Source organism: Piliocolobus tephrosceles, chromosome 19 (genome assembly GCF_002776525.5).
Source record: "Piliocolobus tephrosceles isolate RC106 chromosome 19, ASM277652v3, whole genome shotgun sequence".
Classification (NCBI taxonomy): Eukaryota; Metazoa; Chordata; class Mammalia; order Primates; family Cercopithecidae; genus Piliocolobus; species Piliocolobus tephrosceles.
In genome coordinates, this window is record NC_045452.1 from 25429728 (window position 1) to 25441976 (window position 12249).

The 12249-nt window shown below is 45.9% G+C and overlaps 1 protein-coding gene across 4 annotated transcripts in view; it reads right to left on the reverse strand.

The window, feature by feature from the left end:
- EFCAB6 (EF-hand calcium binding domain 6) overlaps nucleotides 1-12249 on the reverse strand; it is a 304195-nt gene that overhangs the window by 23909 nt on the left and 268037 nt on the right. For all 4 annotated transcript variants that reach the window (XM_031934644.1, XM_031934643.1, XM_031934646.1 and 1 more), the window contains one exon: nucleotides 5306-5533. In XM_031934644.1, coding sequence (XP_031790504.1) covers nucleotides 5306-5533 — 228 coding nt within the window. The remainder of the gene's footprint in view (nucleotides 1-5305; nucleotides 5534-12249) is intronic.

The window sequence follows — 12249 nt, forward strand, 5'->3', positions numbered from 1 at the left end:
GCCTCCTGCTTCCCGTGTTCCCTCTGCCTGTGCTGCTCTCTCCTGTCTCCTCTTAGAGGCAACTCCCACAAACCCAACCCCTGTCCTCCAACTGACCCTTCAGTCCGGGCCAGGCCCCTGCTACGATCTCTCAGTCTACTACATGCCCCTTCAGAGCAGGGAGCAGCGTATCAGGACCTCAGGAACGCACACCTGCCATTTGGTGTGTCTCCTCCTCCCTGGCTGCGAACTCAAAGGAGGCAGGAAGCAAACCCACCATGGTGCCCCAGGGCACAGCATCATCACCCTGTGTGCCATGGGCCTTCTAAACCTGGATGCATGCTGCCTTTGTGCGCTGTGTGCCTCATCGAGACAGACGGTCATGTGCCTAAGAACGTGCACGAGTGTCCTGGGGGCTTGGCTGGATGATGGAGACTCAAGGTCAGGGCGTCAAGGAGTGAGGAGGTGAGAGTGGTAACACGGGGGTGTGGTCAGGAAAGGCTTTGCTCTGCATGGAGTCAGGAAGGAGGAGTAGGCGTTGAAAGACACAGGGGCAGGGGCCGGCAGAGGCAGCAGCAAGCTGAGGTGGGGAAGGCTGAAGTTCAGCCTGGGTGGAGCGGAGGGTACCTGGAGGAGCCTGGGGGGTACTGTGCACCCCCGCTTCACAGAGGGGACACAAGCTCAGAGAGGCTGAGCACCTCGTCCAGGGTCACACAGCGGGATGACAGCAGAAGCAGGACTGAAACCTAAGTCTACCTGCCGGAAGGGTTTTGTTTTCCGTGAGCATCATTCTCGCTCCCTAGGGGTGTCTGTTTTAGAAATACCACATGTAAAATGTTTAGAAGGCCGGGCACGGGCGCTCAGGCCTGTCATCCCCACACTTTGGGAGGCCGAGGTGGGTGGATCACCTGAGGTCAGGAGTTCAAGACCAGCCTAACCAATATGGTGAAACCCTGTCTCTACAAAAACTACAAAAATTAGTTGGGCATGGTGGCGGGCACCTGTAGTCCCAGTTACTCGAGAGGCTGAGATGGGAGAGTTGCTTGAACCCGAGAGGCAGAGGTTGTAGTGAGTCGAGTTTGCACCAATGCATTCCAACCTGCAGGACAGAGTGAGACTCTGTCTCAAAAAACAAAAAATTCAGAAATGTTTAACAGTTCCTTTCCCTAATACATCTGCATATTAAAAGTCCTCAAGCAATCGCTGTGGGCTGATCTAAATTGCTTTGCACAAAGAGGCCCTTGCTGTGGGTCTATTGTCTTAAGTAACACCCAAGCAGACCCAGTTCCCACCGCCTTTTATCACACGCTTTCTGCAGAGCCACGAAGACCCGTCCGTTTCCAACTCATCAGCTGTGCAAGTTGCTCTCCTTTCCCGAAAGGTTAATTGCACCAAAGGATTTCAAAAGATGTGTCACTTCCCTCACTTACAGAGCTCAATAAGTCAAGACAGCTGGCCCCTCACGTTCGTGACTGTTGGATTTTTTTAAAGTAGGAGATAAGTTTTTATAATGTAGATAAACCAAGTCATGAAATGTAGAGTTAACTGTAATTTAATATGGTTGAACTGTCCCCAGCGTCTTCTGTGAGCTCTTTCAAATAATGTGTCTAGACATGTTAAGAGTACAAATGACCCCCATGTCACACTTGACCAGGAACCTTGCCTTCGACCAAGAAGGTCCCCAGCAAAGTAACTCATGCGAGGAGGAAACGCATGGACCTCTGGGCTTTTGCTGTTGATCAGCCCATCCAGGCGCATTTGCCCCAAGTATAGCACAATCTCTGCTAATCATCCCTCAATGTATTAGATTGGTGCAAAAGTAATTGCGGTATTTACTTTCAATGGCAAAGACTGCAATTACTTTTGCACCAACCTAATATTGGTGCCAGAGTTTGGGGTTCTTGATGAGGACTGTATTGGAGACATGTCAGCTTATTTTTATTTAAAAAATTTTTTTCCTTCAACTTTTATTTTAGTTTCAAGGGTACATGTGCAGGTTTGTTACATAGGTAAAGGTGTGGCATGGTGGTTTGCTGCACAGATCATCCCATTACCTAGGTATGAAGCCCAGCACCCATGAGCTATTCTTCCTGATGGTCTCCCCCCTCCCGGACCTCAACAGGCTGCAGCGTGTGCTATTCCCCCATGTGTTCATGTGTTCTCATCATTAAGCTCCCACTTACAAGTGAGAACATGCAGTGTTTGGTTTTCTGTTCCTGTGTTAGTTTGTTGAGGATAATGGCTTCTAACTCCATCTGTGTCCCTGCAAAGGACATGATCTTTTTCCTTTTTTTTTTTGAGACAGAGTCTTGCTCTTTTGCCCAGGCTGGAGTGCAGTGATGTGATCTTGGCTCACTGCAACCTCTGCCTCCCAGGTTCACACGATTCTCCTGCCTCAGCCTCCTGAGCAGCTGGGACTACAGATGTGTGCCACCATGCCCAGCTAATTTTTTTGTATTTTTAGTAGAGATGGGGTTTCACCATATTGGTCAGGCTGGTCTCGGACTCCTGACCTCATGATCTACCCACCTCAGCCTCCCAAAATGCTGGGATTACAGGCGTGAACTGCTGTGCCGGGCCTCTTATTCCTTTTTATGGCTGCATAGTATTCCATTGTATAGATGTACCACATTTTATTTATCCAGCCTATCACTGATGGGCATTTAGTTTTTTCTTTGTCTTTGCTATTGTGAAAAGTGCTGCAATGTATGTACGTGTGTGTATCTTTATAATGGAATGATTTATATTCCTTGGGGTATATACCCCGTAATGGGATTGCTTGGTCATATGGTATTACCGTGTCTAGGTTTTTGAGAAATCACCATAGTGTCTTTCACAATGGCTAAACGAACTGACACTCCCAACTTCTATCAACAGTGTAGAAGCATTCCTTTTTCTCTGTAACCTTACCAGCATCTGTTGTTTTTTTGACTTTTAAATAATAGCCATTCTGAGTGGTGTGAGATGGTATCTCATTGTGGTTTTAATTTGCATTTCTCTAATGCTCAGTGATGTTGAGCTTTTTTTCGTATGTTTGTTGGCTGCATGTAAGAGACATGTCAGCTTATTTTTAGAAAGCCGAGTTTAAAAATAAGTGCTTAATTTGGTTGGGGAAGGGGCTTGATGTGCTGAGGATGGTGAAGTTTTCTTAGCGGACAATTAAAATCGAATTCTCTGTGATGAATGCCAGATATGTCAGCGTGTTATTCATTTCAATCTATAATTAGAGTAAAATTTTACTCATTTGGATGAAATAAAAAAACTTTATTAGTAAAACCTTGATTACTTGGCCCCATAGAATAATCAATGCAACTGTATTAATTTCCAAGGCTTATTTCATTTATGCTGAGAGAAGTATTTGCAAATACAGATCTTGCTCAGCTTTGATGTGCGGTGGGGCAGGATCATTTGGAAACAGCCTTGAATTTTGCTTAGCAAAAATGATCACACCAAAATGCCTGAGAAAGGTGATACTTTAGGCATGTTCACCCTGGCAGTCACATTCTGAATGTCTTTACGGGATGCATTCTTGGGGCAGTGAGTTCAGAGCCGTGAGTAGGGCCGCGGGTGACCGCGATGATCACGCTTCCCCGTGAATACTTCCAAGACCTTACCCTGCAACTCTGATAAAATGAGACAAGATGTTGGAATGGTCCAGTTTGAGAGGCAAAAGAGTGACATTTCCATGCAGTGTCTGCAGGGAACTCCCTGGGCTGAGACTGAGCAGAACCAGGAGGAAGGAGGGAGGCAGAGTTGCTTTGTAAATGTTTGGGGATGTTATGTTTTAATCTGAATTATTCTCTGGGAATGGGACATTGATGCATTTGAGAACTAGAGAGGGCCTGTAGCTGTGCATTTTCTGAGTGAAGGGAAATCTACTTCTGTAACTGGATCAGTGGTGCTCTGTGTTACTTGACTGATTAGCCAAGAACGGCTTCCGAGAATGGTGAAGGGCTGGGGAGTATGGACGCTGTCCATTCACCAGCACATACTGAGCACCCACTCAGTGCCCTGTACTGCTTTGACATTTAGGGCACAATGAGGAACAAAGCAACCTGGGGCACTGCTCCCCTGGTGCCGGTGTTCAGTGTGACTATGGATGGGGGGCAGGCTGGGCAGGTGCTCTCTTCCCTCCCACAGCTGCCATGGCAAGGCAGACTCTGAGGATGCCATCCCACTGGGAGGTGCTCTTGGCCTTGGAAGGCCATGAAGAGCCAAAGAGGCCCAGGGGAGCAGGCTGTCAGAGCCTTTGAGTCAAAGAAGAGCTCAGTCCAGTCCTTAGGGGAGGAAGCTGGGAAGAACCTCCTGCTGGGGATTCTGTGATAGGGAGGAGGATCTTAGAGAGGCAGGGCCTGTGTCCAGCCTGTGCACAGCGGAGAGCCCCGCCGGGGGTGGCATGTACCCAGCACGCTTAGAGCAGCAGCCCGGAGCATCCCACACTGCCAGTGGCAGCACCAGGTCGTAGCAAGGAGAAGGCAGGTGGGGGTGATGGGAGGAGCACCAGCCTCCCGCCAGGGTTTGTGACCCTCCAGGCGTGGGGACAGACTGTCCACCCTCTTTGGACCATGTGGAGTCTTAATTAGGGAAAAGGAATCAGACTGGTGGGAGCAGGGGAAAGCAAAATGAAAAAGCAGGTAAGCTCTAAGTCTGCCTTTCTTCGTAGTCCAGAACATGTAGCCCTCCTGCGCAGACAACTCAACAATCTTCCTGTGCCCAGCTATCACCAGACCCTTGGCTTATAGAAAGATGCAAAGTAGCTCACTGCAACCCTGGTGTTTTCAGTCCTTTACAAAGCCTTCGTCAGCACCAAGCACAAGCACCATCCTATAAAATCCCCAGCAAACCTTTGCCTTTTGCAGTCAGCTTTTCTCTTGCTGACTTGCCCCTTATACCCTTGCAACATATTTTCATACTTTTTCCAATACATCTGCCTTTTTTTTTTTTTACCTACAACTGTCTTGGTACATTCTTTTTACTGCCTGTGCAACACCGGCCCCAGATAGTTGCCGCCCATGACAGACCCAGACCACATTACCTCTGGGATGCTCCAGGGAAGGGAGAAAGAGTGTGCGAGCTGAAGCAGGGTTTAGTTTGATTTTAAAAGTAACAGTGACATTATTTGTACCCTGATGAAAATGGTGTAATTCATAGTTGTTACATAAACAGAAGGCTCCTGTGAATCTTCAGGAAGATTGAAAAACAAAATAATAAAACTGCAAGCATTTAAAAAACAGAGAACAGTATTAAACTCTGTACATTCTCGCCAGGGACCGGGCTGACGCTCAGCCGACGGTGTGCAGGGTGAGGACTAGCTTGCGTTTCTTACCTGTTCGTCTGTCAGGATTTGGACGTTGCGATTACAAACGGCCCTAAACTCCTCTCTGGAGATGGTGTTCGTTTTCATGGTGTCAAAATTCTCAAACTCCTGGGTGATGGCATGGTAATGGGAAGTCACTGCTTTCTGGAGGCGAGCCAGGATGTCTCTGCTGGCCACGGCCTTGGGAGAGGTAGGCGGTGGGCCTTGTGGCATTTTCTCAGCCCATTCATCAGCTGTCTGGACAAAATAGAATGGAAATTGACCCATGTGAGAAATAATCAACCACCTCTTGCTCTGGGCTCCTCACCCAGGGCAAGTCCCAGGGAGACCCAGCGTGGTGGGGAGGAGAGGCCAGAAGACAGCTGCAGCCTGGAGGTGGGTTCAGGCAGCCTCCAGCCCCAAGTCAGGCCCTGCTGAGCAGAAGCCTGGGTTTCCTGCCATGAAGGATCCAGTGAGTTCCCCATGGGGCAGAGCAGTGGCCCTGGAAGGTTGGGCGGCCAACACGGAGCCCAGCCCTGGGGAGGGTACACTGTTTACTCTCATCTATTCACGCCTTCAGTCTGTCTTTGGGTTCGATTAACAAACACAGTGTAAGCCTTCCCTGAGAGGCCAGGGAAAGAACAGGGATTAGCACCCACATGCTTTCATTTCAGGATGACAGCTTAGTTGATTACTCACAGTGGTCAAAATTTGAAAGGGGCGTTTTGATGACTGTTGTGCCATTAGGCTGTAGCTAAGTGTTCCTTGAAGTCTGAAACTTTGTGAGACCCACAGGGGAATTAAGTGCAGTGGCGTCTGCTAAGGGCGACCTCCCCACAGTGGGCAGGTCCCAGGCCTGGGTTAGCGCTCTTCCCCACTCCTTGGGCACTGGAAGTCTGGGGGTTGGGGCATGGTTCAGGTCCTCATGACACTGTCCATGGTGCTAAGGAGTCCAGAGGAGGGATGTGTACCTAGCCAGGGCTGGGAGATTTCCTGGGAGGAAGAGGAATTAGCCATGGAGAAAGAGGGACAGCAGAAGGATTCTTTTACTGATGTGCTGGCAAGAGGGCTTGTGACCAGGTGAGCTGGGAGGGGCCCGCGGAGGGCGGCATCCCACCTTCATCATCTGTGGATGCTCACTGTGGCAGACACACATGACAGAGGGAAGAGCCAGCAAGGGAAGTTACTCAGTGAGCAGCAGTGGATGATGACAATTGCAAGGGGCCTTATCCTAGAGCCAGTCAGGAGGAGGCACTGGGGAGACCTGGCCCCATGTTGAAGTCAGGCTTGGGAAACTGGGGCCCAGGGGATGAAGTGAGTGGGGCAGCAGAGTCTTCAGCCTCCTGCAAAGAGGCAGGGGTCGGGGTGGGGGGAAATGGGCGGGGCCTGGGAAGCAGCTCTGACATGCATCTACTTGCTGCAATTAGAGAAAGGCTCCCAAAGCCAGGCCTGTGGCTGCTGCATCAACAGGGCAGCTTGTGGAGTATGCTGACCTGGAAGGGGAGGGGCTAGAAGATAGGCATGGGAGTCCGGAACAGGTAAGATTCCCAAGGTGACCACACAAGAAAGCTGTTCCTGTACCTGGGTGTATTCTGAGATATACTGGGTTTCCCCACATCAAAACCCACCATGGCTGTTAGTGTTGATACCAGCTCCTACCATGTACCTCAGTGCCATGCAAAGGGTTTCACCAGAGGATCACTGATAGCCCCTCAACTCCTACTAAAACTCGGTCATGTTTTATTTTAAGCAACTCCACAGCAATGTATATATTAGACGTTACTGTGCTTTATGACACAGAAGTCTGCATAATGTACAAAGTCTTTCTTTCTTTATGAAATTGTACCAAACACAGGATGCTGCTGGGAAAATCCTCAGAAATCTGAAGCTACACATGTACACTCAAGCCAAAGCCCACCACATCCTCCACCATGCAAAGGCTAACGGAGCTTTTATACGTCTTTATTTGGAGCCATTTGCAAAGCAAATGAATGTCTTTTTTTATTTTAGAAAATAAAAGTGATATTGCTGATGCATTTTGAGGATCTTTAGGATTCAAACAGTTGCAAAGGCAATTCCCAGATCCAAATACACGAGCATTTCTCTAAGGGATGTTGGCATCAACAGAGTAGAGGAGCCTCTCCTGGACATACAGCTACACCTCTCAGTCCCTCCTTATGGTTTCAGACCTTCAGGGCCTGAGGAGGACGGGGCCTCATGTAAACATTACTGGAAAGAACACAGGTGGATGGAGCCCAGCATGGGAAGATGGGAATCCTGGGTCTGAGTCTAGACTCTGCTTCTACCCACCTGTGTGCCCCTCCAATAAGTTGCTTACCCACTTTTTGCCTCAGTTTCCTCATCTAGCCAGGAGGAACAGGGGCTCACCTGTGATGATGTATATGAATGTTCTCTGAAAGTATTAAAGCATGAAACTAACTGGAAATACTAACAACACATATGGAAGAGAACACATATAGAAATGAGTCTAACAACACATATGGAAGAATTCTAAGTATTATGTGCAACCTTAGGTTAATATGCTCTAAACTTCAGAGGAAATTGAACAGTTTTCTAGCACAATTCAATTTAATTGAATTAACAACTAAAGATTCAATTGAAATTGAATTAGAAAAGAAAGTATTTAAAGTATTAGAAAAGCCTGAATAGACAGGCAACCACAAAAGAAATGAAAAAGGCTGTTAAAAGATCTACCATTTATCATTTAAAAGGTGTCAAACCTAGATGATTTTGAAGGTAAGCTGTATGGAACCCTCAAGGGATAGATAATTTTTACATTAGTCAAAATATTCCAGAACACAGAAAGAGTCATATTCCAATTATTGTATATTAAACAAATACCAAAATATGATAAAGAAAACATGTCAGAAGAAAAAATAAAAGTCAATCTACTTATGGCCATTAGTGCAAAAATTCTAAAAGAAAATATTAGAAATATTTAGCCCCATATTTAAAAATGACACATCAAGATCAACTATGGTTTATTCCATGGATAAGAATGCAAGAATTGGCAAATCTTTCAATCCCTTACTTTAGTGAAGGCCACATGTCAACAGAGAGCAGAGGCATTTGACAAAATTCAGCAGCTATTCCTGATAAAACAGTATAAAATAGAAATAGAATGGGATGGATAAACTATATAGAAATAAAACACTGTAAACACGAGTATTAATCAAAAATTATCTGTAAAGATTATATTAAATGGATGAACTACTAAAGCACTAAAATCAGGAACAAAATAAGCATGCTTTCACTTCTTCTACTCACATTTTTAGAGGTTCCAGCTTTTGAAATAAGACAAGAAAATAAAATCAACATGTAAATGTTGAAAACTGGGATCATTATTTGTGGATATGACTGTACAGGTATAAAATCTCAATGGCATTTAGGAAAGTGGCTGGATTCAAGCTAAAAATACAAAAAAGCAGTGCCATTCTTTTATGGTCACTATAAGTAGTTCAGGATTGAGATGTGACAAAAAATTCACATTTGCATTAATGACGAAGCAATTGAATACCTCTGGATAAATGCCATATGAAAGGCACAAGACTGACACAGGCATATCTCATTTTTTTTGCACTTTGCTTTATTGTGCTTGGCAGATACTGTGTTTTTTATAAATTGAAGGACTGTGGCAACCCTGTGTCAGGCAAGTCTATCAGCGTCATTTTTCCAACAGTATGTGCTCATATCATGTCTCCATGTCACAGAGAAATCGTTCATGAAAGTGTCAGTCAATCGATGTGGCAAACTTCATTGTCTTATTTTAAGGAATTGCCATTGCCACCCCAGCCTTCAGCAGCCATCGACATTGAGGTAGGACCCTCCCCCAGCAAAAAGATTACAAGATTACTTGCTGAAGGTTCAGAAGATCACCAGCATAGTTTAGTAATAAAGTATTTTATTAAGCTATGTAATTTTTTAGACATAATGCTATTTGGCACTTAATGCTATTGCACACTAGACTACAGCATAGTGTAAACATAACTTTTATATGCACCAGTAAATCAAAAAACTCATTGACTCATTTTATTGTGGTATTTGCTTTGCTATGGTCTGGAACCAAACCTGCAAAGTCTCCGAGGTATGCCTGTGTAAAGAAATGCCACATACATGGGCAAGGGCTTCATGACTAAAACACCAAAAGCAATTGCAACAAAAGCCAAAATTGACAAATGGGATCTAATCAAAGTAAAGAGCTTCTGCACAGCAAAAGAAACTATCATCAGAGTGAACAGGCAACCTAGGGAATGGGAGGAAATTTTTGCAATCTACCCATCTGACACAGGGCTAATATCCAGAATCTATAAGGAACTTAAACAATTTACAAGAGAAAAAAATCCCATGCAAAAGTGGGCAAAGGATATGAACAGACACTTCTCAAAAGAAGACATTTATGTGGCCAGCAAACATATGAAAAATAGCTCGTCATCACTGATCATTAGAGAAATGCAAATTAAAACCACAATAAGATACCATCTCAGGCCAGTTAGAATGATGATTATTAAAAAGTCAGGAAACAACAGATGCTGGCGAAGCTGTGGAGAAACAGGAACGCTTTTACACTGATGGTGGGAGTATAAATTAGTTCAACCATTGTGGAAGACACTGTGGTGATTCCTCAAAGATCTGGAACCAGAAATATCATTTGACCTAGCAATCCCCTTACTGGGTATATACCCAAAGAATTATATATAACTCATTCTACTATAAAGACCACATATACACGTATGTTTATTGAAGCACTCTTTACAATAGCAAAGACTTGAAACCAACCCAAATGCCCATCAATGCTAGACTGGATAAAGAAAATGTGGCACATATATACCATGGAATACTATGCAGTCATAAAAAAGAATGAGCTCATGTCCTTTGCAGGGATATGGATGAAGCTGGAAGCTATAATTCTCAGCAAACTAACATAGGAACAGAAAATGAAACACCAAATGTTCTCACTCGTAAGTGGGAGTTGAACAGTGAGAACACATGAACACAGGGAAGGGAACATCATACACTGGGGCCTGTTGTTGGCCGGGGGGCACGAGGAAGGAGAGCATTAGGACAAATACCTAATGTGTGTGGGGCTTAAAACCTAGATGGCGGGTTGATAAGTACAGCAAACCACCATGGCACATGTATACCTACGTAACAAACCTGTACATTCTGTACATGTATCCCAGAACTGAAAGTAAAATTTAAAAAAAAATGCCTGTATAAAGAATGTGTATAAAGAATATACACCTTACATTAAAGTTACTAAAGCAAGATTGGAATAAATAGACATATTATGTTCCTGGATATAAAGACTCACTTTCCAAAGAGAAAGCCTTTCTCAAGTTATAAATAAGCTTAATCAAATTCTAATAAAAATCTCAACGGGTATTTGGGAGAATCATTAGACATATTGATATTAACATTGATATTAAAAAATAACATGTGAGAATTACCATGAAATTTTTGGGAAAGGATAGGAATGAAGTTTTTGACTCACCAGATATTAAACTTGCCATGAATTTGATATAATCAGAGTAATATAGCTAGGTTCAGAAATATACAAATCTATCAGTGTGCAGCTACTCTGGCAGTGAGCGAGAACTAAGTCTACTGTGACTGGGCCCTTACATCATAAGGCCTGTTTGTTACCGCATTATAAAAGTGTTCAAGAACAGTGTGGCCAGCGTAAAGGTAACCTTGGGTAGGGGCAGCTGTACTCTCAGGAGGGGACACTGTGCCACAGATGCAACTGGCTGGGACATGGCCCTGGTTGGGGTGGCCACTGGGGGCCTCCTAGAGGAGGAAATGGCTGAGGTGGGTGCCATGGGGAGTGCAGGAAGCACGGGAGGTAACATTATCCTCCTCAACAAGCATGGATGTGAAGGTCCGGGAGGCCGAGAAATGCCTGAAGTCACAGGACCAACAGAGCGGCACCCAGATTCTGCGCAGGCTCCTGGCCTGCAAACACATGCTTCCCTAGATGTGCCGAGAGCTGCAGCCAGGGTCTGGGTCATGGTGATGGGTCCCTGCCCTCACCTGGGAGGCAGGGGACAGACACAGGTGCTGCCACGGAGAGGCAGAAGCAGCCCAACTGCGTGGCGGAGACGGGAAGGTGCTGGGCACCTATCAGCCTCCATTGCACGGAGGTGGCTGGCCGCCCCCTGCAAATACTCTTTTCCTGCTTGCAAAAGGAATGATTGCATGTTCACTACAGAAAACTTAGAAACCATTGGCCGGGCGCGGTGGCTCACACCTGTAATCCCAGCACTTTGGGAGGCCGAGGTGGGTGGATCACAAGGTCAGGAGTTCGAGACCAGCCTGGCCAATATAGTGAAACCCGGTCTCTACCAAAAATACAAAAATTAGCTGGGTGTGGTGGTGGGAGCCTGTAGTCCCAGCTACCCAGGGGGCTGAGGCAGAAGAATTGCTTGAACCCGGAAGGCAGAGGCTGCAGTGAGCCGAGATCGTGCTACTGCACTCCAGCTTGGGCAACAGAGTGAGACTCTGTCTCAAAAAAGAAAGAAAAGAAAAGAAAAGAAAAAAAGAAAGAAAGAAAGAAAAATTAGAAACTACAAAAAGGCACAAAGGAAAAATGATCACTGAAAACCCTGCCCCGCCTCAGTCATCGCCTCAGAGCACAAGGGAGAAACCACCGACCGGGGTCCGTAGGCCCCATGGATGCCACTGCCCAGAGAACCATACCGCCCTGCCCCCACAACCCCAATTGCTGGCGGGAGAGCGCCTGGGTTTTCCATCAAGGGCATTTTGGCTGAGAATCTGTTAGGCGCCGTATTCTGGTTCCCATTTCGCTTTTTAGCAAAGCTGCTCAGCCGCCGCCAGCCTCGCTCGAGTGACTGGAGATGCCAGGGAGGAACAGATGGCTCTTGGTCTGGCGCTTCTGTGTCCCTGGCACTTCTCACGTGATCATTATATCTGAATGGGGGAAAAAATAATGCTTT